Source organism: Nannospalax galili, unplaced genomic scaffold (genome assembly GCF_000622305.1).
Source record: "Nannospalax galili isolate Female #2095 unplaced genomic scaffold, S.galili_v1.0 scaffold225, whole genome shotgun sequence".
In the NCBI taxonomy this organism is placed as follows: Eukaryota; Metazoa; Chordata; class Mammalia; order Rodentia; family Spalacidae; genus Nannospalax; species Nannospalax galili.
In genome coordinates, this window is record NW_008352653.1 from 388760 (window position 1) to 412025 (window position 23266).

Genomic DNA, 23266 nt, shown 5'->3' on the forward strand with positions numbered 1-23266 from the left:
TTGTGGAGTCAAAACGTGGAGGGCTGCGCTATAGACTTACCCCAAGAGGTCTGAGGATGGGAGTCTTGATCAATATTTTTAATTTCTAATTTGTTAATATTTATTTAGGGTGTGGGGGCTGTATGTGTATTTGCACACATGCCGTAGAGCTCATGTGGAGGTCCGAGGAAATCTTTCTGGAATGTTATTTCCTTCTACCGTATGAGATCCAGGAATCCAACTCTGGTGTTCAGACTTGATGGCAAGCACCATCTCAACTAATTCTAATTTATTTATTTAGATCAATATTTTTAATTTCTAATTTGTTAATATTTATTTAGGGTGTGGGGGCTGTATGTGTATTTGCACACATGCCGTAGAGCTCATGTGGAGGTCCGAGGAAATCTTTCTGGAATGTTATTTCCTTCTACCGTATGAGATCCAGGAATCCAACTCTGGTGTTCAGACTTGATGGCAAGCACCATCTCAACTAATTCTAATTTATTTATTTATTTATTTTTGTTTGTTTGTTTGGGTTTTGTTGGGAAGTTTTGTTGTTGCTGTATTTTTTTTTTGTTTTGTTTTGACTTTTTGAGAGATGGTCTCACTATGTAGCCCCTAGTGGCCTTTAACTCACTACGTAGACCAGGCTGGCCTCAAACTCATAGAAATCCACTTGCCTCTGCCTCCCAAGTGCCCGGATTAAAGGCATGTGTCACAACACCCAGCCCAATTTCTTTATTTTTAATTTAAGAAATTTATTTATTTATTTTAACTTCATATGTATGTATTTGCTTGAATGTATATACGTGAAATTTATTTATTTTAACTTTATATGTATGAGTGTTTTTGCCTGAATATACGTAAGTGCACCTGTGTTGTACAATGCTCATGGAGGCCAGAAGAAGGCATTGGATTCCCTGGAACTGAAGTTACTGGTGGTTGTTAGCTGCCATGTGGATGCTGGGAACTGAGCCCTGGTCTTCTGTAAGAGCAGCCTGTGCTCTTAACTGTGGAGCCATCTCTCCAACCCCTAATTTATTTATTTTTAATAATGTCTTGTCTTGCTAGGCAAGTCCTCTTCCACACAGCTGTACCCACAGTTCTTATCATAGTTTTTACAAATGACTCAGAGTGAACTTTGGTTGATCCAAAACTGGCGTTAAACTTGCATTGATATCTCTACCTCTGCCTCCTGAGTGATGAGGTTTCAGGCATGTATTATCATGCATGGCTACATAATGAACTTTTTTTTTCTTCTACTTACTGTCCATTTATCCTCTTTAGTGACTGGTCTACCCATGAGTGAATCTTGCCCTTTTTAAAAATGGGTTTCAGTATCTGCATTCTTTACAGAGCTCAGTGACTTTGGAACAGCTAAGAAAATGGTCAAGATTACTTTAGGGACTACTTTACTGAGATTTAAGGCTATAAGTTATTTTTTTCCCCCTACACCAGGGGACTATGGGAAGGTATGCAGTTGTGAAGTGTTTTGTTGTAGATTAGTGATCCTTAATGGAAACTTAGACTATAGGCAAAAATACAAGCCCAGTGCAGGGTTTGTTTCCTGTCTATCGTCAGTGGAATAAGTTTTACACAGCAAGCATACAGCCTCCCTGATTTTAAGATTCCTTTCTTAGGGTCTTAATTAGCCCTTAATTTTGTTGAAATCTTTTTTCTCTTTCCTCTTGAAAAATAAGCTTCCAAATATAGTTTATTGTATTTCCCATCACTAAAAACTTTGTTCCTTTTTCACTATAAGTTTGAAGAATTCTGTGTATATTCTGTGTATGAGTCTTTGTCAGGTATTTGGTCTTTAGCTTGTCTTTTAATTATGCTACTAGCATATTTTACAGAGCAAAAATTTAAATTTTCATCAACTTTTACCTTTTATGGATCAGGCTTTTTGGTGTCTTGTCTAAAAATATTTTCTAGAAATATGCATGATAATCTTGTTTTCTTTTTTTCACTTTTTTTCTGCAATGCTGAGGATGGATCCTAGTGTCTTGCTCATCAGAGATAAGCAGTTTTTCACTGACCTTTTTGTTTTTGTTTTCTGTTTTGAGAGAGGGTCTTGGTGTGTGTTGATGGGATTAGAGGCATGTGCCACCATGCCTACCTTCTCTTTTGTTTGGCGTGTATGTGCGTGCACACATGTATGCACATGTGCATGCCGTTGCTTGTACCTGTATGTGTGCTAGTCTTTGAAGGGCAGAGATCAATGTCAGTTGTCTTCTTTGATCACTTTCCACCTTAATTTTTGAGAGAGATTTCCATTGATCCTGGGACTCACTGATTGGCTAGACTGCCTGGACAGCCAGATCTATGGATGTGTCTATCCCTACAGTAAGGTTACAGACACATACAATGATACCTGTTTTGTTTTTTATGTGAGTATATGAATTGAAACCCTATTCTTCATGGTTTTGCAGTAGGCACTTTATCACTGAGCCATAATCCTAGCCCCCTGCAGTTTTTTGCTTTATTTTTTAAATTATTTTATTATTTTTAATCATGTGTATGTGTGATTCTGTGTCAGAACAGATACTCTTCTTGAGTGTTCCCATAGAGGCCAGAGGTGTCAGGTCCCATGGAGTTGGAATTACAGATGGCTGTGAGCTGCCCAAGACAAGGGCTAGGAATCACACTTGGGTCCTCTACAAGAGCAGTATGCACCCTTAACCACTGAGCTGTCTCTCCAGCCACTTTTGCTTTGTTTTGTTTTGTTTTGTTTGTTTTGAGACAGGGTCTCACTACCTAGACCTAACTGGCCTGGAGCTTACTATGTAGATTAGGCTGGGCTCAAACTTACAAAGATCGGTCCATCTCCCAAATACTAAGATTAAAGGCATGTGCACCATGCCCGCACCCCTGGAATTGTGTGTGTGTGTGTGTGTATGTGTGTGTGTGTGTGTGTGTGTGTGTACACATGTGCACATGTGTACAGGCCACAGGACAACCTTAGATGTTATCCTCAGCAAAGCCATCTACCACCTTTAAGTCAGAACCTCTCATTAGCCTGAAGCTTACCAATTCTGCTAGACTGGCTGGCCAGCAAGCTCCAGGGATCCTCCTGTCTCCACTTCGCCTAGGGACTGAGTTTACAGGCATTTGCCATCACACCTAGTGGCTTTTTTTTTTTTTTTGGTTTAGAGGATCAAATTCAGGTCCTCATGCTTACAAGGCAAGCACTTCACTGACTGAGCTATCTCTCTAAGCCTCTCTTTAAAAAAAAGAGTTAAATGTATATTTTACATTTATATCTTTAGTTCATTTGTATATAAAGTATTAGGTTTGGGTTTTGTTTTGTTGTTTTTACATGTGGTTATTTATATTTCTGAACACAGTTTGTTGAAGGACTATCTTTTCTCCTTTTAATTGCCTTTGTATTTTTACCCCAAATCAATTTGACTGTATTTGAATGGGTATTTTTCTGGACCTTTTTTTCTGATGATGGATGTGTCTGTTATTTCAACCAGTAGTACACTGTCTTGATTACTGTAGCTCTCTGTTGTCTTGAAGTTGGGGTAGTGATTCCTTAAATTTCAGTTTTATTTTTGTCTTTGTGAGCTCTTTTGGCTTCACAAAAGATATTGTTGACATCTACCAAAAAAAAAAAAAAAAAAGAAATCCTATTTGGATTTTGGTTGGAATTATGTTACATATACACATGAATTTGTTGACTTTTTAGTTCTGATTTTTCTTTTCAAGTACTAGTGACTAAACCTAAGGCCTTGTACATGCTGTGCAAGTGGGCTATCATGCACTTATAGCCTCAGCCCTCTCATTATGATGCACAGGTTGGCCTTGAACTCATAATCCTCCTGTCTCAGCATGCTAAGTAGCTGGGATTACAGGCCTGTACAGGGTTGGGCTCAGTTGTGAGTATTTGAATCCCATAATATGGCAAACCCATCTTATTTGTGCCTTCTTTGATTTTTTTTCCTCTTCTAAATATTTCATAGTTTTTAAGTGTTCAAGCCCTGCATGTGTTTTCAAAATTGATTTTTGTGGGGGCTGGAGAGATGGCTCAGTGGTTAAGAGCGCTGATTGCTCTTGCAGAGCACCTGGGTTCGATTCCCAGCACCCACATGGCAGCTACAAACCGTCCTTAACTCCAGTTCCAGGGGAATCCCAAGCCCTCTTCTGACCTCTGCGGCATTGCGAGACACGGGTGCACTCATATACATGTAGGCAATACACTCATACACATAAAATAAAAATAATTTTTAAAAACCCAAAATTTATTTTTATGCTTCTCCTTTTTGTCTTGTGGTTCTGGATCTTGAAATCAGGACCTTGTGCGTGTTAGGCAAGTACTCTACTACTGAACCACACCCTCAGACTCTGTTCATGATTTTTAGTATTTATACTCAAGTATTTGTTTCATATATGTAAAGAATACTGTTTTATTCATTTTAATTTCTAATTTCTAATGAAATATTGTTGATTTTTGTGCATTGATTTTGTGCCCTGGACCGTTTTTTTGAGACAGTGTTTCCCTGTAGCCCCATGTTGTGTAGATCAGGCTGGCCTTGATCTCACAGAGATCTGCCTACCTCTGTCTCCTGACTGCTGGAGCTAAAGGCATGCCCAACCACACCTCGCAAGGAAAGGCAAGGACCTTTCCTTCTTAATTAATTAATTAACTCATATTTTTTACATATGAACGTTTTGCCTGCATGTATGTAAATTCACCCATGTGTGCAATAACTGTGGATACCAGGAGACTGTTTCGAATCTCCTGGAACTGGAGTAACAGATGGTTATAAGATCCAATATGGGTGCTAGTAACTGAACCTGGGTCCGCTCCAAGAACAGGGACTGCTTTTAACCACTGAGCCATCTCTCCAGCCCTAAATTTGAACCTTTCTATACTCACTTATTAGTTGTAGGAAGTTTTTTGATAGACTTCCTGGGATTTTGGTGCAGGTGGTTATCTCTTTGAATGGGGCAGTTTTCTTTCTTTCTTTTCTAATTCGTGTGCCTTCCCCTTTCTTTTTTTTTTCATATTTTGAAACTTTACTTTGTTTTCCACAAATTTAACACATACATAAAAACATGGGACTTATGAAAGGTACACATTGTATAAGGTTTACTTAAACCTCAGACATCTCCTCAGGCATCAGTTCTTCATAGTGCAAACATTCAGAATTCTTGCTTCTAGCCTTTTGAAATATGTGATGCAAGCTGCTGTCTATAGTCACCTCACTCTCCACTAGCACTGCCAACCTGGCTCACTTGACATATCCTCTTCAGCCTGTGGCCATCTGTTCTTTTTTTTCCTTTTAATTATTTATTTAATAACCACATGTTTAGAAGAAGCATTTCATTACAGCATTATCATAGTCAATAATAGTTTCCAGAGCAAAGATGCATTTCTTTCAAAATTGGCTGTAAATTTTTAGTTTCACAGTTGAATAAATAGTTATACAATATTGAACTCAGTAAAAACCCTATAAGACATAAAATTGAATGAGGTTTTAACCTTTAAAAAAGATCTCCATTTCATTTTAAAATGTACTGTTTCATACAGAAAAACTCATTTTTAATGCAACGCTTAGATGCTTGCACATGTGTCTCTAATTTCTATGTATCTGTTATTACTAGTCACAGTCTGTTACTTTCTGAAATCCTTGGCACCTGAACATGGATATAAAGTCATCAGGTAGATTTCAATGGTAATGTTTTTCACCTCTACTAATTAACATGAAGCAAATTTTTATGCTACTTCCTCAAATATAGCTCATTTTAAAAAATTTGTTGGGCTTGTATATGTATTTCATACAGAGCATCCCAAACAATCTTATTCATCTATATACCCACACTTCTCAAACAGTCTTATTCATCTTTATACCTGCATCCCAAATAGCATCCTCACATACCCTCCCCTGCACCATTGGGGCCCATATACTCTGTCATCCCTGTTACTGTCCACTGTGTTGTTGGTGCCCCCAGCTGTTCCCCAGTGCTTGTCCAGCTGCTGAATCTAGTCAGCCTATCTAGAGTTCCTTGTTTTAGGAAGATCAGCTCTTCCTCATCTAGCAGCAGTCAGTTGCCAATATTCCTCTAGATAAGATCGGGGCCTGCTGTTCATTTTCTCAGTTCTATGCTGGGTTACTGTCTGGGAGTCTCTTGGGCCACCCTTGCCAACAACTCAAAGGAAGGCATATCCTGTCTCACATTCTTTCTTGTTTTGTAGCCTTTAGCTATACACATGGACTCTTAAAAATTATATTGACCCCTTTAATCTTTGGTTAGACCACCTCCCTCATCCATGTCCCCACCCCCTGCCACCAGACCTCATGTATTCCACCATACATGTTAAGTCCTTTTAAAAATATTTTATATTACATTTGATATATTATGAAGGTATTAAAAGTATATTCAAGAATATTTTAAAGTAACATTGGAAAAGACTTGATAAGTCAAATCCACTTCTTTATCTTTCCTCTTCACAGAGAGAAAAATCATAGTTTACAATTTCTTTCCTTTCTTTTGGTAGGGTGCATGGTGATAGGGACCAAACTCAGGACTTCTCACATGCTGGGCAAGTGTTCTACCACTGAGCTACATTGGTAGCCTCAGCCCAATAATTTTTACTTCTACTGCCAAAGATGAGTTTTGTTTGTACTTGAATTTTGTATGTGCTCTGTAGTATCTTCTTTTATTCAAAGTATATCTTTGAAATGTATTCATATTACTATGTATAATTATTATTTTCTTTTTGTGTTGTTTTGTTTTTTGAGGCAGGGTCTCTCTGTAGCCCCAGCTAGCCTCCTTCTCACAGAGATCCACCTGCCTCCTTTCTGAATGTAGGGATCAAAGGCATGCAAAGCTATACCTAGTAATTACTTTTCCTCTTTTTATCATTGTATAATATTCCATTTTATGATGTTACCATAGGTTATCCATTTTTCTATAGATGTACATTTGAGTGTCCAGTTTGGGAATATTATGAATAAAGTTGTCAGTAGTTTTGTTTGTGTCTTTTGATAGATACATGCACTTATTTCTCTTGGATAGGGATTGCAGTACCATTTGGTAAAATGTGTTTTTTTTTTTTGTTTTTTGTTTTTGTTTTTTGTTTTTGGTCTTTTTGGAGACTGGGTCTCCCTGTAGCCCCAGTTGGCCTGGAACCTACTATGTAGACCAGGCTGGCCTTCAGCTCACAGAGATCTGCTTGCCTCTGCCTCTGAGTGCTGGGATTAAAGGTGTGTGCCACCACACCTGGTGTGTTTGATTTTTTTAAAAAATATTTTGTTTATTATTTGTATTTTATGTGTATGAGTATATTGCTTGCATGTATGTAAGTGCACTTGTGTGCCCATGGAGGTCAGAAGAGGGTATTGGATCCCCTGGAACTGGAGTTAGGACAGTTGTTAGCTGACATGTGAATGCTGGGAATTGAACCCAGGTCTTCTGCGAGAGCAGTCAGTGCTCTTAACCGCTGAGCCATCTCTCCAGCCCAAATGTGTTTGATTTTGTAATAAACTGCTAACCTATATTCCAAACTATACTAATATACAGTCCTGCCACCAATGTGATAAAGTTTCAGTTATCCCATATTCTTGCCAGTGTTAATGTTGATGGTCTTTAAATTTAGTCATTCTGGTGTATATGTAATGGTGCCATATTATGGTTTTGTATATTTAAATGGTTTTGGTTTTAATGTTCATACCTTTTGAACTAAGAATTTTGTTTATATAGTGGTTTTCTAAAGTATAATCTGAGTATTATGTATTTATAATAATAAAATAGTGAGCCATTCAAACACCAATAGATTAGTAGTATACATTGGGGTAAAATGTTATACATAGAGTACCAACTATAGAGATATACATTATTAAACAGACTGTATATACTTAGCATGGCAGATGACCAGTATATTAGGATATAAGAAACTATTGTCCAGGGCTGGAAACATGGCTCAGCGGTTAAGAACACTGACTGCTCTTGCAGAAGACCCAGGTTCGAATCCCAGCACCCACATGGCAGCTAACAACTGTCTGTAACTCCAGTTCCAGGGGATCCGACAGCCTCTTCTGTCCTCTGTGGGCATTGCACGACACGGGTGCGCTTACCTACATGCAGGCAGTACACAAATACCCATAAAATTAAAAAATAATAAATAAAATAAGAAAAGATTAAGAAGAAATGGCATGATGGCTCAGTGGGTAATAGCACTTGCCATGAAAGCCTGATGACCTGAGTTAGATGTCCAGAACCCAGAGTGGAATGAAAGAGCTGATTCTCAAAGGTTGTCACCTAGACTCTGTACATATACTACATTATGCACATGCTCCCTTCCCACATACATCAATAAGTACTTTAAGAAAGGAAACTATATTTTAAAAATATGAATAAGGTTGACCAATCTCTAGCCAAACTAAACAAAAGAAAGACATAGAAGACCCAAATTAATAAAATTAGAGATGAAGGTGGAATAGTAGCAACAGATTCTAATGAATCCAGATTATCAGGGGAAACTTTGAAAAATTATATTCCAATAAGCTGCAAAAAAGAAGAATACATTTCTAAATGCAGATTACATGTGACAATTAAATCCAGAAGATATCTAAACAATCTAACAGATCTGTAATAAGCAATGAGATTGAAGCAGTAATAAAAGTCTTCTCACAAAGAAAAGCCCAAGGCCAGATGGATTGGCTGCTGAATTCTACCAAGCTTTCAAGCAGGATCTAATACCAACACTTCTTAAACTGTACCACAAAATAGAAAGTGAAGGAACTAGCAAATTCTTTCTATGAATTTAATATAATCATGATACCAAAAATGGATAAAGACATGGGGGAAAAACCCCACAAAACTGCAGACTAATATCCCTGATGAACATAAACACAAGAAATTCTCATGAAAATGCTCACAAATCAAATTGAAGAACACTTTAAGAAGATCATATGTTGTATCCTGGGGATGCAAGGTGGTTCAACATATACACTTCAATAAATGTAATATACCATATTAATAGACTTAAAGAACAGAAATTATGTGATCTTTTTGATAGATTCATCTGTGTTTATTGTGGCTTTCTTCAGAAAAGCAAAGAAATGAAATCGGCCTAACATGTATATCAGCAAATGAATGGGTACTAAAAATGTGGTACGTACATACAATAGAATTTTTCAACTGTAAAGAAGAATGAAATTGGGCCTGGAGAGATGGCTCAGCGGATAATAACACTCTCTGCTCTTGCAGGGGACCCAGGTTCGATTCCCAGCACCCACATGGCAGCTAACAACCATCTGTAACTCTAATTCCAAAGGATACAACGCCCTCTTCTGACCTCCGCAGCCATTGCACAACACAGGTGCATTTACACAGATGCAGGCAATACACTCATAACATAGAAAATAAAATTAATAAATAAAATATTTTGAAAAGAAAAATGAAATTTGCAGAAAAATAGATGGAGCTGGAAAATACTGTATTAAGTGAGGTATCTCATGCTCAGAAACAAAAATACCAAATGTTCGCCCTTCATTTGGGGATTCTAGCTTCAGAAAGTTAAATATATGTATTTTACTGGGAGTAAGGGTGATTATAAGTCAGAAAACTAGAAAGGGGTCCATGAGACAGGAAAAAGGATGTTATAAGTCAAGGGGCCAGGCACAGAAAAGAACATATGAGATGTGATAGGAGTAGGGGGAATTACTGGGGGAGGAAGGTTACAGCAGGAAAATATGGGCAGGGAGGAGGGAGGATGGGAGGAGAAATTGCATCTATACTGAGTGTGTACATTTTTCACTATTCCCTCAGTATTGTACAAAGTATTTACATTATATTCAATACTACAAATTTAAAATTTATAAAAATTGAGCGTGTTCAAAAACATTTAAATATTGTAATGAAACACTAAAATATCTTTGGATGGTCATACTGTGTGATCCCCCTACCCTCATATAATTTTTCTAAATACTGTTATTTTAGAATAACACAAAACAGATTCTTTTGAAGCATTCTAGATTTTCTTTTGAGATGGGCCTGGAACTGACTATGTAGATCAGGCTGGCCTCAAACTCATAGAGATCCACCTGCCTCTGCTTCCTGAGTGCTGGGATTAAAGACCACCATGCCCATCAGTATTCTAGATTTTATGTTCCGTAATGCTTTCTTCCTACCTAAATCTTTTATGTAAAACAGAAATTTGCTCTCTTGGGTTTCTTTATTTGATTTCTGATATTATTTTAACTCCCAATGTATAAATTGTATGAAAAAGACACTGTCATGTTTCTTCTTCTGAAAATCTGATGTTCCAACATCCAGTCTAGGACAGAAGACAAAATAGAACGATTCAAGAAAGCAGTTGAGTACTACTCAGTCACAAACAAACTCTCTTCGCTGCCTGTGGGTCCCTCCTTTCTAGGTAAGGTTTCTAGCTGACATTAAGCTTTCTTGTTCGTAAAGGAAACTGAGTTAGTCCCTTAGGGCCAGAGTGGAATCATTCGTTTGGGCCTGTACCTTCCCTTTTCACATTTATATGTGGGGAATAATGGCATTTCCTTAGCTTGGGCTTTTAATACTAACACTCATTCCAGCCTAGTGTGTGTAAAATAGTTTTGTCTTTGGCATGAAGCCTAATTCTGAATTCTACTTGTGCTACTTACCAGTGTGTGAGCTTGTCACTTCACATTTGTGTGAGACATGACTAATAATACCTATTATTTAGGGGTTGTTATCAGATGAAATTGTTTATAAAAGATTCCTGGTGTGCCATTTATTCATTCCACCAATATTACACCAAGCAGGTATTATTTGACCACAAAACCTTTATACCCTTTACTTTCTTGGTGGAAAGGCTAGGATTGATTGTTGCCACTATAAATCTGGCAGGCACATGAAAGTGAACTGAGAACTAAGGGCAGAGGAATTAATATTGAATGTGCTATCTAAGGAACAGCTTGTGAACACACCTTTATGTAATCTCAGGCTTATGGGCCTACCTTAGTCACTTGAGGATGGCTGACACTGTAAGAGAATCCTACAGAGAACAAAAACATGGAATGGCATGTACCATTGTATCTTTTTTCATGTGGTGCTGGGGATCTAATCCTGCTAGGCAAGTGTCTACCACTGTTCCACATCCTCAGCCTATAAGTTATAGCTTTATAATAACAGGTCTTTAAAATGTGATGATGGCATAGCAGGATGTAATAAATATGGTACAATTAGTAGTATTGACTAAAATATAGTACTTTCTCTTGGCTTCAGGCTTTCGAAATAATCGACTTGGAAATCCTCCTCTTCCACGAAATCAAATGGGCACCATTTCTGCTGGAAAGCCAATGGTGAGTGTTTATTGCATATTCATTAAAAGGCTTGAGATCCTTTGCTAGCATTAGACTTAGGTTCATTCTTGATTATTATAATCTGAGTTGAAACGTTAGGATGACTCAGTGTTACTAGATTGTGTAGGCCATATACCCATTATCACTTTCTGCCTTGAGGCTAGAGACCTATTTGAAGATACCATCCAAATTAGTAACCACTAGGACATTGTTAATATAGGCTAGCTAATGGCACAGAATATTTCTAAGACATTTAATTTGGTTCATTGTCCTATCACTGGTAAATTCTGTTCAGACATCACTGTTAGAATTATTTCTTTATATTTTCAGTAGGTACTTTGTATCTCAACAGTTCCTACTGTGGATATCATCTACAATATCACAGCTTCCTTAGGAAACCATCTTGGAGCCTGATAAAATGTTAAATATCTTTTCTGTCTATTTTTCTCCTTTAGTTTTCTCGCCAGGTACCCCAGAAAATGAAATATCCACCACCATTTCCAATGGGACCCAAATCATCTCTTCTCTTCTCCCATAGTCTGGGAGAATCCCATGCTTTTTCTGAAGACCCCATGCTGCAGGACAGCCCCTTTGCCAATTGGGCTGTTTCTTATGACTCTTCTACATCCCAGTTTCCTAACTACCTGACTTCTAAAACTTCACCTCCTTTGGGACCAGATTCTTCCCACTCCTCTTCCTCTGATGGTGATGAGCCAAATGGAGCCAGTTCTGAGTAAGTATCTATATAAATATCCAGAACAAGAGACTACAGAAGGAATGTGGGAACTGTATATTCTTGACGTCTTTCTATTACTCTTTGCCCTTTGGCTTTGTAAAGGTGGTAATTTTCAGATATCCAAGAGGAAAGGCAGTTGGTTAGGAAACCCTGATAGGAATATGCTACATACACAACTATCATTTCTCAGTTTGAGAGCATAGATTGAAGGTAAAAAGAAGAAAAGAATTCATAGAGCATTCTATTGGAACAGTTGAGTAGTCATCTATATTGCTTAGTAACTAAGATGGGTTTCTTAAAGTAGCTCATTTGTTTTTAGGGTGTTCCTCTAAGAGATTATTCCTCGGAAACGGAGCTACTTTGAGATTATAATATGTAATTATTTTCTTAGACTGTGGGTAGATTCTAAACATGTTATCTTCAAGGTATAAAGGATCCAGAGTGACTTCCATGACTTTTGATTACTTTGGTCTGTATCAGATGAAAGAAGCAAGGAGGACAGTGATGACTACTGAGAGGAAAGTTGTCAGGTCCATTCCTAACCCAGTGTCCTGACCAACAGAGGGTTTGTGAGAATCCTTGCGATCAGACTAGACATCTTGAGTAGAAATCTTTATCAACCTCCCTTTTCTATCCTACGCTGTTTCTGAATTTTTTAGTCACATCACAGAAGCACTCCAACAGCAGCCTGGATGGGAAGATCCCAATGGTGACAGAGGGTCTTGGGTACAGCCTGCTGATGCTGGAGTTTCAGAAACCAGCTTAGGCGATGGTGAACCTCACATCCCATCTCTGTTATCTATGTCTACAAGGAACCACATGGACATCACCATTCCACCCTTACCTCCAGTAGCTCCAGAAGTCTTACGGGTTGCTGAACACAGACACCGAAGGGGTCTTATGTATCCATATATCTACCATGTCCTTACTAAGGTGAGAAAGCACATCTGTACTTTCATCCCTGCTCTTTACAGTATTTTTATTTGTTTGTTGTTTTGTTTTGTTGTGAGACACAGTCTCTATGTAGCTCTGGCTGGCCTGGAACTTGCTATGTAGACCAGACTGGCCTTGACCTCATAGACAGACCTGCCCTCTGTCTCCCAAGTGCTGGGATTAAAGGCATGCACCATCACACCTGGCTCTGTGCAATAACAGTGTAAATTACCAAGTTACCAAAGAAAAGTCTGATAATTCATATTTTGGGGGGGTTGGGGGGAGCTGTCCTGGGTATTGAACCTAGAGTTTCACACATGCTAGGCAATCACTCTACCACTAAGCTATATTCCCAGTCCATTGATCATTTTATCTCTTGAGATACAATATATATATATGTTTGTGCCCTTCCTTATATTAAGGGCCTCAGAAGGGGAAAGGTTAGCAAGAAATAGGAGGACTATGTAGTAAATGAGGCCTCTAAGAGACAAGTATAACTGTAAGATTTTCAAGTAAATAATGTACCAAATTGATATACTGTGGTTCTGAAAATAGGCACGGTCTAAGAAGAAGCTCTGTTCTATCTCTTCCTCTACTTCTGCATACCTGTTCCCCTCCTCTGGTCTTACCAAAGAGATTATCCCCAACAAAATGGCTAATGTGAATTCAACCATAGTCAATCAGATCTAGGATTTTAAAAGTGAAATATACCTTATAAGATGGCTATAGTTGGGGGCTGGAGAGATGGCTCAGCAGTTAAGAACACTGGTTGTTCTTGCAGAAGACCCAGGTTCGAATCCCAGCACCCACATGGCAGCTAACAACTGTCCATAACTCCAGTCCCAGGGGATCCGACAGCCTCTTCTGACCTCCGTGGGCATTGCACGACACGGGTGCACATGCAGGCAATACACGCATACACACAAAATAAAAATAATAAATAAAAAAAAATTTAAGTTAAAAAAAGATGGCAGCAGTCAACTCAGCTGATTACAGCTTCCTTCTAATCTGAAAGTCTCTCTAAATACAAATAGAAAATTTAGTGTTTAGACTCTAGAGGCTACAATTGATTATTTGTTCTTTTCAGCTCCATTCCAAACTTTGAAGTTGAAGGAACTAATTTTCTTCTTTTTCCTGGACCATTCTCCTATTAGGGTGAGATTAAAATTCCCGTATGTATCGAGGATGAGTGTAACATGGAGCTGCCTCCAGCTACTCTCCTGTTCCGGTCAGCTCGTCAATATGTATATGGAGTTCTTTTTAGTCTGGCAGAGACACAACGGAAAATGGAACGTCTGGCCATACGACGACGGTTACCTATGGAAGGTAACTATTACTCTAGCCTTGACAGTTCTCTGAACACTTAGCACAGAAAAAAAATGTATGTGAGCACACCATACTTTAGGCTTTAGAGCAGTCCTTAAGATAATGTATCATGAGGCTGGAGAAATGGGTCAGTAGTTAAGAGCACTGGCTGCTCTTGCAGAGGACCCAGGTTTGATTCCCAGCATCCACATGGCAGCTAACAACTGTCTATAACTCCAGTTCCGGGGGATCCAATGCCTGCTTCTGATTTCTTTGGACATTGTATGACACGGGTGCACTTACATACATGCAGGCAATACACTCATACACATAAAATAAAAACTAATAAAAATATTTTTTAAAAGACAATGCATCATTCACCAAATTGCACATTGGTATAGGAAATACACAGTTATAAACTCCATGCAGTCATGAACTCCATGCAGAATTTGTATTACTTAAAAGAGGAATGGTAGGCTTGGATGTTTTAAACTACAGAGTGACTTAGTCAAATTAATATATTCAAAAGAATACTTTAGATTTCTGCTTCCAGGAAGGTAAAGTAGATTAGGTATACTTTTCCTTTTTTTCTTTCTAAATATAACTAATATTCCAGGATACTATATATGAAAAAAAAGAACGCAAGATACTAGAGAAAGTAGAAACTGTCTGGCAACCTTGGAACCCAAGGAATGATAAAATAGTGAGTTCTCTAGGTTTTCTTTTTGTCTCGTGCATCACAGACTGGATGTGAGACAATTTGACTGGCAGTTGAGAGTTTCCACCATTGCAGACCAATTACTGCCCCCACCATCACATACCTGTTTTCTCTGGAAGAAGGACCAACCTAGGATCATAGAAAATTTTAGGTAAAAACTCATCCCCATCAGCAAAGGCCTTAATGAATATCCTATATTTTCTCCCTTACCAGGCTGTAATGAAGCATTTCACCTGCTGCTGCTGAGGAACTGTCAGGCAGGGTCACATGAGGAGCCATAACTTTGGCTTCCACTTGACAGAAGCGGGTGTTCTCCATTACCTGCTGGTGTGCCAGAAAAATGCTTGATAAAAATGCAAGATTTAAATAATATCTAGAATTTTTTAAATTAATACTCAAATATTTGGGCTTAAACTGAAAATTCCTCAACATACTAAGAGCTAAGAAAGTTTAAAATTCACTTCTCGAACAGACTAAAAAGAAAATGAACACAAAGATAACAATTGGCGAGGAATTGCAAAGCAACCCTCACAATTTTTTCGGGTTTTTTTGAGACAGGGTCTCCCTGCAGCCCCAGCTGGCCTGGAACTCACCATGTAGACCAGGCTGGCCTCGAACTCACAGAGATTCTCCTGCCTGTGCCTCCCGAGTGCTGAGATTAAAGGCATGTGCCACCACACCGGCTATAAAAATTTTTGTAACAAATAATTATAGGCATACTTGAAACAAATTGACTGTAAAAAGCCAAAAAAATAATAAGCAGAATATTTAGGGCTGGTGAGATGCCTCAGCTGGTAAAAGTTCTTTCTTCACAAATCTGATGACTTGGGTTCAATCTCTGGAATCCATGGTGGAATGAGAGAACTGACTCCTGAGAGTTGTCCTCTGATCTTTACATCCATGCTATGGTATATACATACCCACACACACATGCACTGTCACACACAAATAATGAATAATTTTTTAATTGAAAAAGAAACAATATTTAAAGAAGGACCAAATGAAATTAAGAATCAAAGTATCCAAAATGAAATACATGCAGGCCAGATGGTGCGTGCCTGTCATTGCAGCACTTGAGTGATGGAGGCAGAGGAATCAGGAATCCAAGGTCATCCTGGGCTACCTTCAAGACCAGCCTGAATTATATGAGAACCTATTTCAATAAATAAACAACAAAATAAAATACTCAAAGATAAGTTAAAGGGCACAACAGTGAAGGGAATCATGTAACTTGAAGATAGAACAATATAAATTACCCAGTCTGAATAACAGAAAATAGTCTGAAAAAAATAAGGGCCTGTAGGACTATTAGAAAAGATCTAATATTTGTATCATCAGACTCTAAGCAGAGTGTAATGTGTGCAAAAGTCCAATAATGAATGCCATTCCTTTGTATGATGCCTTACTTAATAAGAGAAAAATAATATAAGTAATAGGTGATCTCTCATCAGAAGCCTTAAGATCCAGAAGGAAACAACAAACCATTTTCAAGTACTGAAAGAAAAGAATTATCAGCTCAAATCATTATCAAGTAAGAAGATCCTTCAGTAAGTAATGAAGGAAGATCATGACATTTTCAGATAACGAGAACTATGATAATTTTTCACAAGCAGATCTATCCACAAAAGAAAAACTAAAGGGAGTTCATACAGGAAAAGAATGATAAATGAAAGAATCTTGGAATATTAAAGAAAAAAACAGTGGAAAGAACAAAGATATTGGTAAACACAATAGATTGTCTTCCTTAGTGTTTGTAAATTGTGTTTCACTGAAACAAAAACTATAACACTCCTTTAATATATGTAGAGAAGATATTTTAGGGCTAGAAAGTTGGCTCAGTGGGTAAAGATGCCTGCTGCCAATCCTGGCAACCTGAATCTTATCTGCAGAATCTTCATGGTGGAAGGAGAGAACTGACTCCTATAAATTGTCCTCTGACATCTACATGCAGGCTGAGGCATAAGTGTAACTTCTCTAAAAGAGAAGATATCTTAGATAATTATAAATGGAGGAGAGTAAAGTAGCCTCACTTCACTTGAACTGGTAAGATGTCAATACCTACTAGTATGATATATTTTAGTTCTTGGTGTTTTGAGACAGGGTCTCTTTGTAGCCCCAGGTGTCCTGGAACTCCCTATGTAAACCAGGCTGGCCTCTGTCTTACAGAGATCTGCCTGAGTGGTGAGATTAAAAGTGTGCACCACCAAAGCCAAATAAAATAAATTTATTTGTTTATTTATTGTTAGTGCTGGAGATTTGATTCTTGAATGCTAAGCATGTACTCTGCCACGGAGCTACATCCATGTGATCTCTTTATATATCTTTTAAATGCATATTATAGGTATTATATTGCATAGTTAATGTGGCTGAGAGTATAGATCCTTGGTAGAGCATATGCTTACCATGCATAAGGTCCTGGGTTGAATTGCACCTGTTCAAAAGAAGATATGCAGAGAAACACTCAAAAGCACTATTATAGATAAATAAAAATGGGATTCTAAAGTGAATTTAGGTAATACATAGTAAGGGAATGACAATAGGGCAAAGCAACAGAAAACAGAACAGTAACAAAACTGAAATTATAAACTTAATCTCTAATATCTCAATAATAGCATTAAATGTATATAGTCTTACCATACTAATTAAAATGCAGAAATTGACAGACTTGATGAACAGGAAGGCCCAACTATCTTAAAAGCTGCATTTCATATATAAATGATATTGGTAAATTGAATATGAAAGGATAGAAAATGATATACTATAAAAGTATTAATCAAAGAAAGCAAGAATTACGCTTTTAATATCACATATAGTTGCTATATCAGAAAACAGTATTGTCAGTAACACAAAGAGACATTATGTAATTGAAGAAAGAAAGGGAGGGAGGGAAGTAAAACTCAACGCTACAATCAATGAATAGTAAACTCTTAGAGAACACACAGCAGGAACGTAATGCACATTCTTTTCATGACTTTATATAAGGCATATGCCATGATAAATCATATCCTTAGCCATAAAGCAAACCTCAGTAAGTTTAATAGATTTAAAATCGTAAGAGTAAGTATATTCTCAGACCACTATGGAATCTAATTGGAAATTAATAATAGAAAGTTAAGAAAATCAGTCGGTATTTGAAAAATAACAAAGCACCTCTGTGTAACCCATGGGTCAGTGAAGAAGTCTCAAGGGAATGAAATACATTGAACTGAATGAAAATAAAAAATGGTATGTCCCTCAACTTATGATAGGGTTATTTCGTGATAAGCTGATTGCTTAAAAGTATCCAAAGTTGAAAATGCATTTAGTCTACGTATCCTAGTGAACACATCTTAGTAACTGTAGACTATTGCTTGTTTCTCCTAGCGAAATGTGACTCACTGCAAGCAGTGGTTCATTGTCGCTGCTTAGCAGTGCAGGAAAGTACTCTGCATATCAAAGAGTACACTCTTTTAGTGGGACACAGTGAAATAGATGCCATTTTTGTGTCATCATAAAGTAAAAACATTGTAAGTTTGAGCTGGCAAGATGGCTCCTCAGAGTGGTATAAAAAAGAAAGGCTTGCCACCAAGTCCAACAACCTAAGTTCAATCCCTGGGACCCACATGGCAGAAAGAAAGAACTGACTCCTGCAAGTTGTTCTCTGCTCCCTACCACCACATGCAAATAAATAAATTAAAATGTAATAAAAATTGTAAGTTTGACTAGTGTAAGTTGGGAGCTGTCTACAACATATTGAAATTTGTGAGATGGAGCCAATTAATTGCTGCAAGAGAAATGTGTAGCACTATTCAGAAAAGAAGAAAATTCTATAATCAGTAATCTCAATTTTTATCTCAAGAGATGAGGAGTAGGGTTGAAAATTGAACCTAAAGCAAACCAAAGGGAAGAAATAATAAAGACAAGAGCAGAGTTATTAAAATTAGAAAAAAATGGTAGAGAAAAATCAATGAAACAAAAACCTAACACTTTGGAAAGAACAGAAAAATTGACAAGAAGAGAGTAGATATAAAATGACTAGATAATGAAACATGGGATATCACCACAGAATTCACAGACATCCAAAGGATTGTAGGGGGTGCTATAAGTAACCCGACACATAAATTTGATAACTTAGATAAATAATCCAATGCAACTACCATAATTTACCTAATGTAACATAACTGATTGAATAACCTATTAAATATTGATGAAATTTAATATTTCCAAAAATGTAATCATTGAAGACATCTATAAACTGTTTAAAAAAGAATGAACATCAATTCTAAACAATTTTTCCAGAAAATAGGAGAGGACATTTCCCAACTCATCTATAAAGCCAGAATTACTTTGATATTAAAACCAGATAGGTAAAGACAATATATTAAAACAATACTCCAGCCAGACATGGTGGAACATGCCTTTAATCCCAGCACTGAGGAGGCAGAGGCAGATGGATCTTTGTGAGTTCAAGGCCAGCCTCGTCTATATAGTAAGTTCTATGTTAGATAAGGCTACACAGTGAGACCCTGTCTCAAAAAATAAAAAATACAACACTCTAGACTAATCTTTTATAAGAGCATGTATATGAGGACATCCTAGATCAGTCAGTATATGTTATGGATTAAATGTTTGTCTTTTCTCATACCCAACACATTCATATGTTGAAATCCTAAACCCTCAGTATGTTGGTTGTAGAAGGTATGACTTTTGGAAGATGATCAGATCATTGGTTAGAAACTTCATAAATAGGATTAGTGTCTTTATAAAAAGATCACTAGAGAGCTTTCTCTTCTCTCTGCCATGTGAAGATGCAATGAGAAGACACCTGTCCTGTAAGGACCATGAAGCAGGTCCTTCCTACCATGTGCTGTGAAGATGCAATGAGAAGACACCTGTCTTGTAAGGACCAGGAGGCAGGTCCTTACCAGCTGTATCCAGCTGCTCTTTGGTCTAAGACTCTTTTCTTTAGAAATAAAAGAAATAACTGTTGTGTATAAGCCTTCCAGTCTATGGTCCTTTGCTGTAGCAGCCCAAACAGAGTAAGACAGTGTAGGTGGGAAAATTCTTAAAATGTTAGCCTGTATCAGGAGTACTGAGAGATCAATGCCAGCCTGGACTACATACTAAGATACTAATAGAAGAGAATGTAGAGAATACACTGGAACTTACAGGCACAGAAAAAGACTTTCTGTACAGGATTCCTATAGCATGGGCATTTCATCCAGCAATTAACAAATGGGACCTAATGGGATTAAAAGGCTTCTGTATAGCAAAGGACATTATCACTAGAGTGAAGAGGCAACCTACAGAACGGCAAAAAATATTCTTTACCAACTCTATCTCTGACAGAGAATTAATGGATCTCTCAGCCCTCACCAGAGACGCGTCCTTATGCAGCAGGTGGTGATTAACACAGAAACCCACAACTGACCAATGTGCAGAGAACAAGAGACCAAAGAGTATTTATCCCTGTAAAGGACATCTAAATAAAACCTCTGCCTCAAAGTTCAGGGATAATTGTGGAAGAGGAGGCAGAAAGATTCTAAGAGCCAGAGGTTTTCAATGACCACGAGGAGCCATAGCTTTCCAGACAGCTGAGCAGTTACTCATATGAACTCACAGAAATGATAAGAGGATACACAAGTTCCACATAAGCTCGGGCCATACAAAATCACAGTATAAAAGTGGGGCAGTGGGTAAGATACCCAGCCCTGGCTGAGGAACTATTGGCAATTGATAACTGCTAGGAGAGAAAGTCAGTTTTCTTTAAGGCTATGATGTTAGGGATAGGTTAACCATGCTTTAGTGGATGGGCCCACACCAAAGGGAATTTGGGAACAGTTTCACTGTGTTGCCCAATCTCTCCTCCAATTCCTGGGCTCCAGTGGACAGCCTGCTTCAATTTTTTATGTTGCTAAGATTATAAATGGGTTTGCTGGCATGGTGGCGCATGCTTTTAATCCCAGCACTAGGGAAGCAGAGGCAGGCAGATCTCTGTGCATTCAAGGCCAGCCTGCTCTACACAGCGAGTTCCAGGCCAGGGAGACCTGCCTCAAAAAAGACCAAAAAAAATTACAGTGGCAAAAATTTTTTAATTTTGAAATGTAATAGATCCTGTGAATTTGGGGTAGCTACAGAAATGATCAGATTCTTTAGAGCCATTTTTCCTTAATTTCTATTTTTTCAGTTCCTTCTGTGATCCTTAAAGAGTGGTCTGCCTATAAAGGGAAATCACCTCAAACTCCTGAATTGGTATCTGCACTCACATTTCGGGAATGGACGTGCCCAAACCTCAAGAAACTCTGGTTAGGAAAAGCAGTTGAGGACAAGAACAGAAGGATGCGTGCTTTCCTGGCCTGCATGAAGTCAGACACACCCAGTATGCTCAATCCAGCTAATGTGCCCACACATCTGCTGCTTATGTGTTGTGTACTCCGGTAAGCTTTGTGACAGGGCTCTCCTTTTGACTTTCTTGACATTTTGTTTAAGTCTTTTTTTTAAAATAGCATTTCAAGGTAGAAAGACTTTTTAAAATTTATTAATTTTTGTTCAGTTCATGCATTACATCTTAATTATATTTAGACCCCATCCCCTCCTATCTGCACCTCCTCATATCCCCCACCACTAGATTTCATGCATTCTGTCATATATGTTAAGGCCTATCAAGTCAAGTTTGTGTCCCCAGATGTGAGTTCATCCACTGGAGCCTGTTCAGCCTATCTAGCATCATTCCCTTAAAGAAGACCGGCTCTCTCTCACTCAGCAGTGGTCAGTTGCTAATAGTTCCTCGGCTAGGGCTGGGGCCTTCCAGCCCATTTCTCCAATTCTATGCTGGGTTTTTGTATGATTGAGTTTGCACAGGTCTTGTGTATGCTGTCACCATTGCTATAAGTTCATATGAGCGTTTCCAGAAGCATGGAAAACTGTTTCCTTATAGTCATCCACCACCCCTGGCTCTTATCTTTAAGGTCGAAAGATTTTTGTTTTGTGTTTGGCTTAGCCTTCAGAAATATTAGCAATGATTGTTCTATGGATAGTCTTGGTTTATGACCCTGCGTCATTATCAGTGCATGTGTGACCCTTTATTTATTTGGTTTGACTTTGGTTTTTGTTATTCTCAATCTTTTTTATTTATTATTATTAGCTTACCCATTATCAAGTTTCCTTCTGGCTTTTCATGCATCCTTTGCTTTAGTTGTTCTGCTCCCTCACTCTTCTCTTGCATCTCCCTGCCCTTCCTCTCTGATTAGCCTTCCTTTCTATATTATCCCTTCCATTTTCATTTCATATGTATTCTACTCCCCTTAAAGTCTGTTTTTCTCCCCTTTCATGGACCCCTTTCTAGTATCTTGGCCTGATACACATTCACTATATACACATGTATAAAAATTAGCAACTGGGATCTGCATATGAGAGAAACATGGAATGCTACTCTTTCTCTCCATGGGCTACCTCACTTAATGTAATACTTTCTAGTTCTATCCATTTACCTGCAAATTATGAAATTTCATTTTTCTTTATAGCTTAATGAAATACCATTGTGTATATATACCACATTTTCAGTATCCATTCCTATGTTGAAGGACATCTGGGCTGAATCCTCTTCCTTGTTATTATGAAAAGAGCAGTAATGAACTTGGATGAGCAAGTATCTCAATTATAGGATATGGTCCTTTGGGTATATGCCCAGGAGTGGTATAGTTGTTTCATATAGTAGTTCTGTTTCTAGCTTTTTGAGATTCCCTCCACACTGATTTTCATAATTACTGCACCAGTTTATATTCTTCAGACTAATGATGAATAAGGGTTCCCCTTTCTCTACTTCCTTGCCAGCATTTGTTGTTACTTGTTTTCTTAATGATAACATTATGACTTGAGTGAGATATAATCTCAATGTAGTTCCAATTTGCATTTCTACAATGACTAAGGATGTTGAACATTTTAAATATGTATTGGCCATTATTATTCTTTTAAAAACTGTCAGGGGCTGGAGAAATGTCTCAGCAGTTCAGAGCACTGGTTGCTCTTGCAGAGAACCCAGGTTCAATTCCCAGCACCTACATGACAGCTAACAACTGTCTGTAACTCCACTTTCAGGGGAATCCAACATCCCCTTCTGACCTCCGAGGGCAACACAGGTGCACTTACACATATGCAGGCAATGCACTCATACTTGTAAAATAAAAATAAAATGTTTTTTATAAAAGAACTGTCAATGTCCATTCCTTAACCCATTTTTTTTTATTAGGTTGGTGGTGTTCTTTACTTTTTAGCTTTTTACTTTCTTTGTGTTGGATATTAATCCTC

The 23266-nt window shown here is 37.9% G+C and overlaps 1 protein-coding gene across 2 annotated transcripts in view; it reads left to right on the plus strand.

Moving 5' to 3' along the window:
• Fam120c (family with sequence similarity 120C) overlaps positions 1-23266 on the plus strand; it is a 144169-nt gene that overhangs the window by 68311 nt on the left and 52592 nt on the right. Inside the window, exons 5-10 of one of the 2 annotated variants that reach the window (XM_029554362.1) lie at positions 10267-10366; positions 11212-11288; positions 11744-12021; positions 12837-12957; positions 14112-14283; positions 21147-21396. In XM_029554362.1, coding sequence (XP_029410222.1) covers positions 10267-10366; positions 11212-11288; positions 11744-12021; positions 12837-12957; positions 14112-14283; positions 21147-21396 — 998 coding nt within the window. Of the gene's footprint in view, positions 1-10266; positions 10367-11211; positions 11289-11743; positions 12022-12683; positions 12958-14111; positions 14284-21146; positions 21397-23266 lie in introns of both variants that reach the window. The other variant, XM_008849683.3, reaches the window with a different exon arrangement.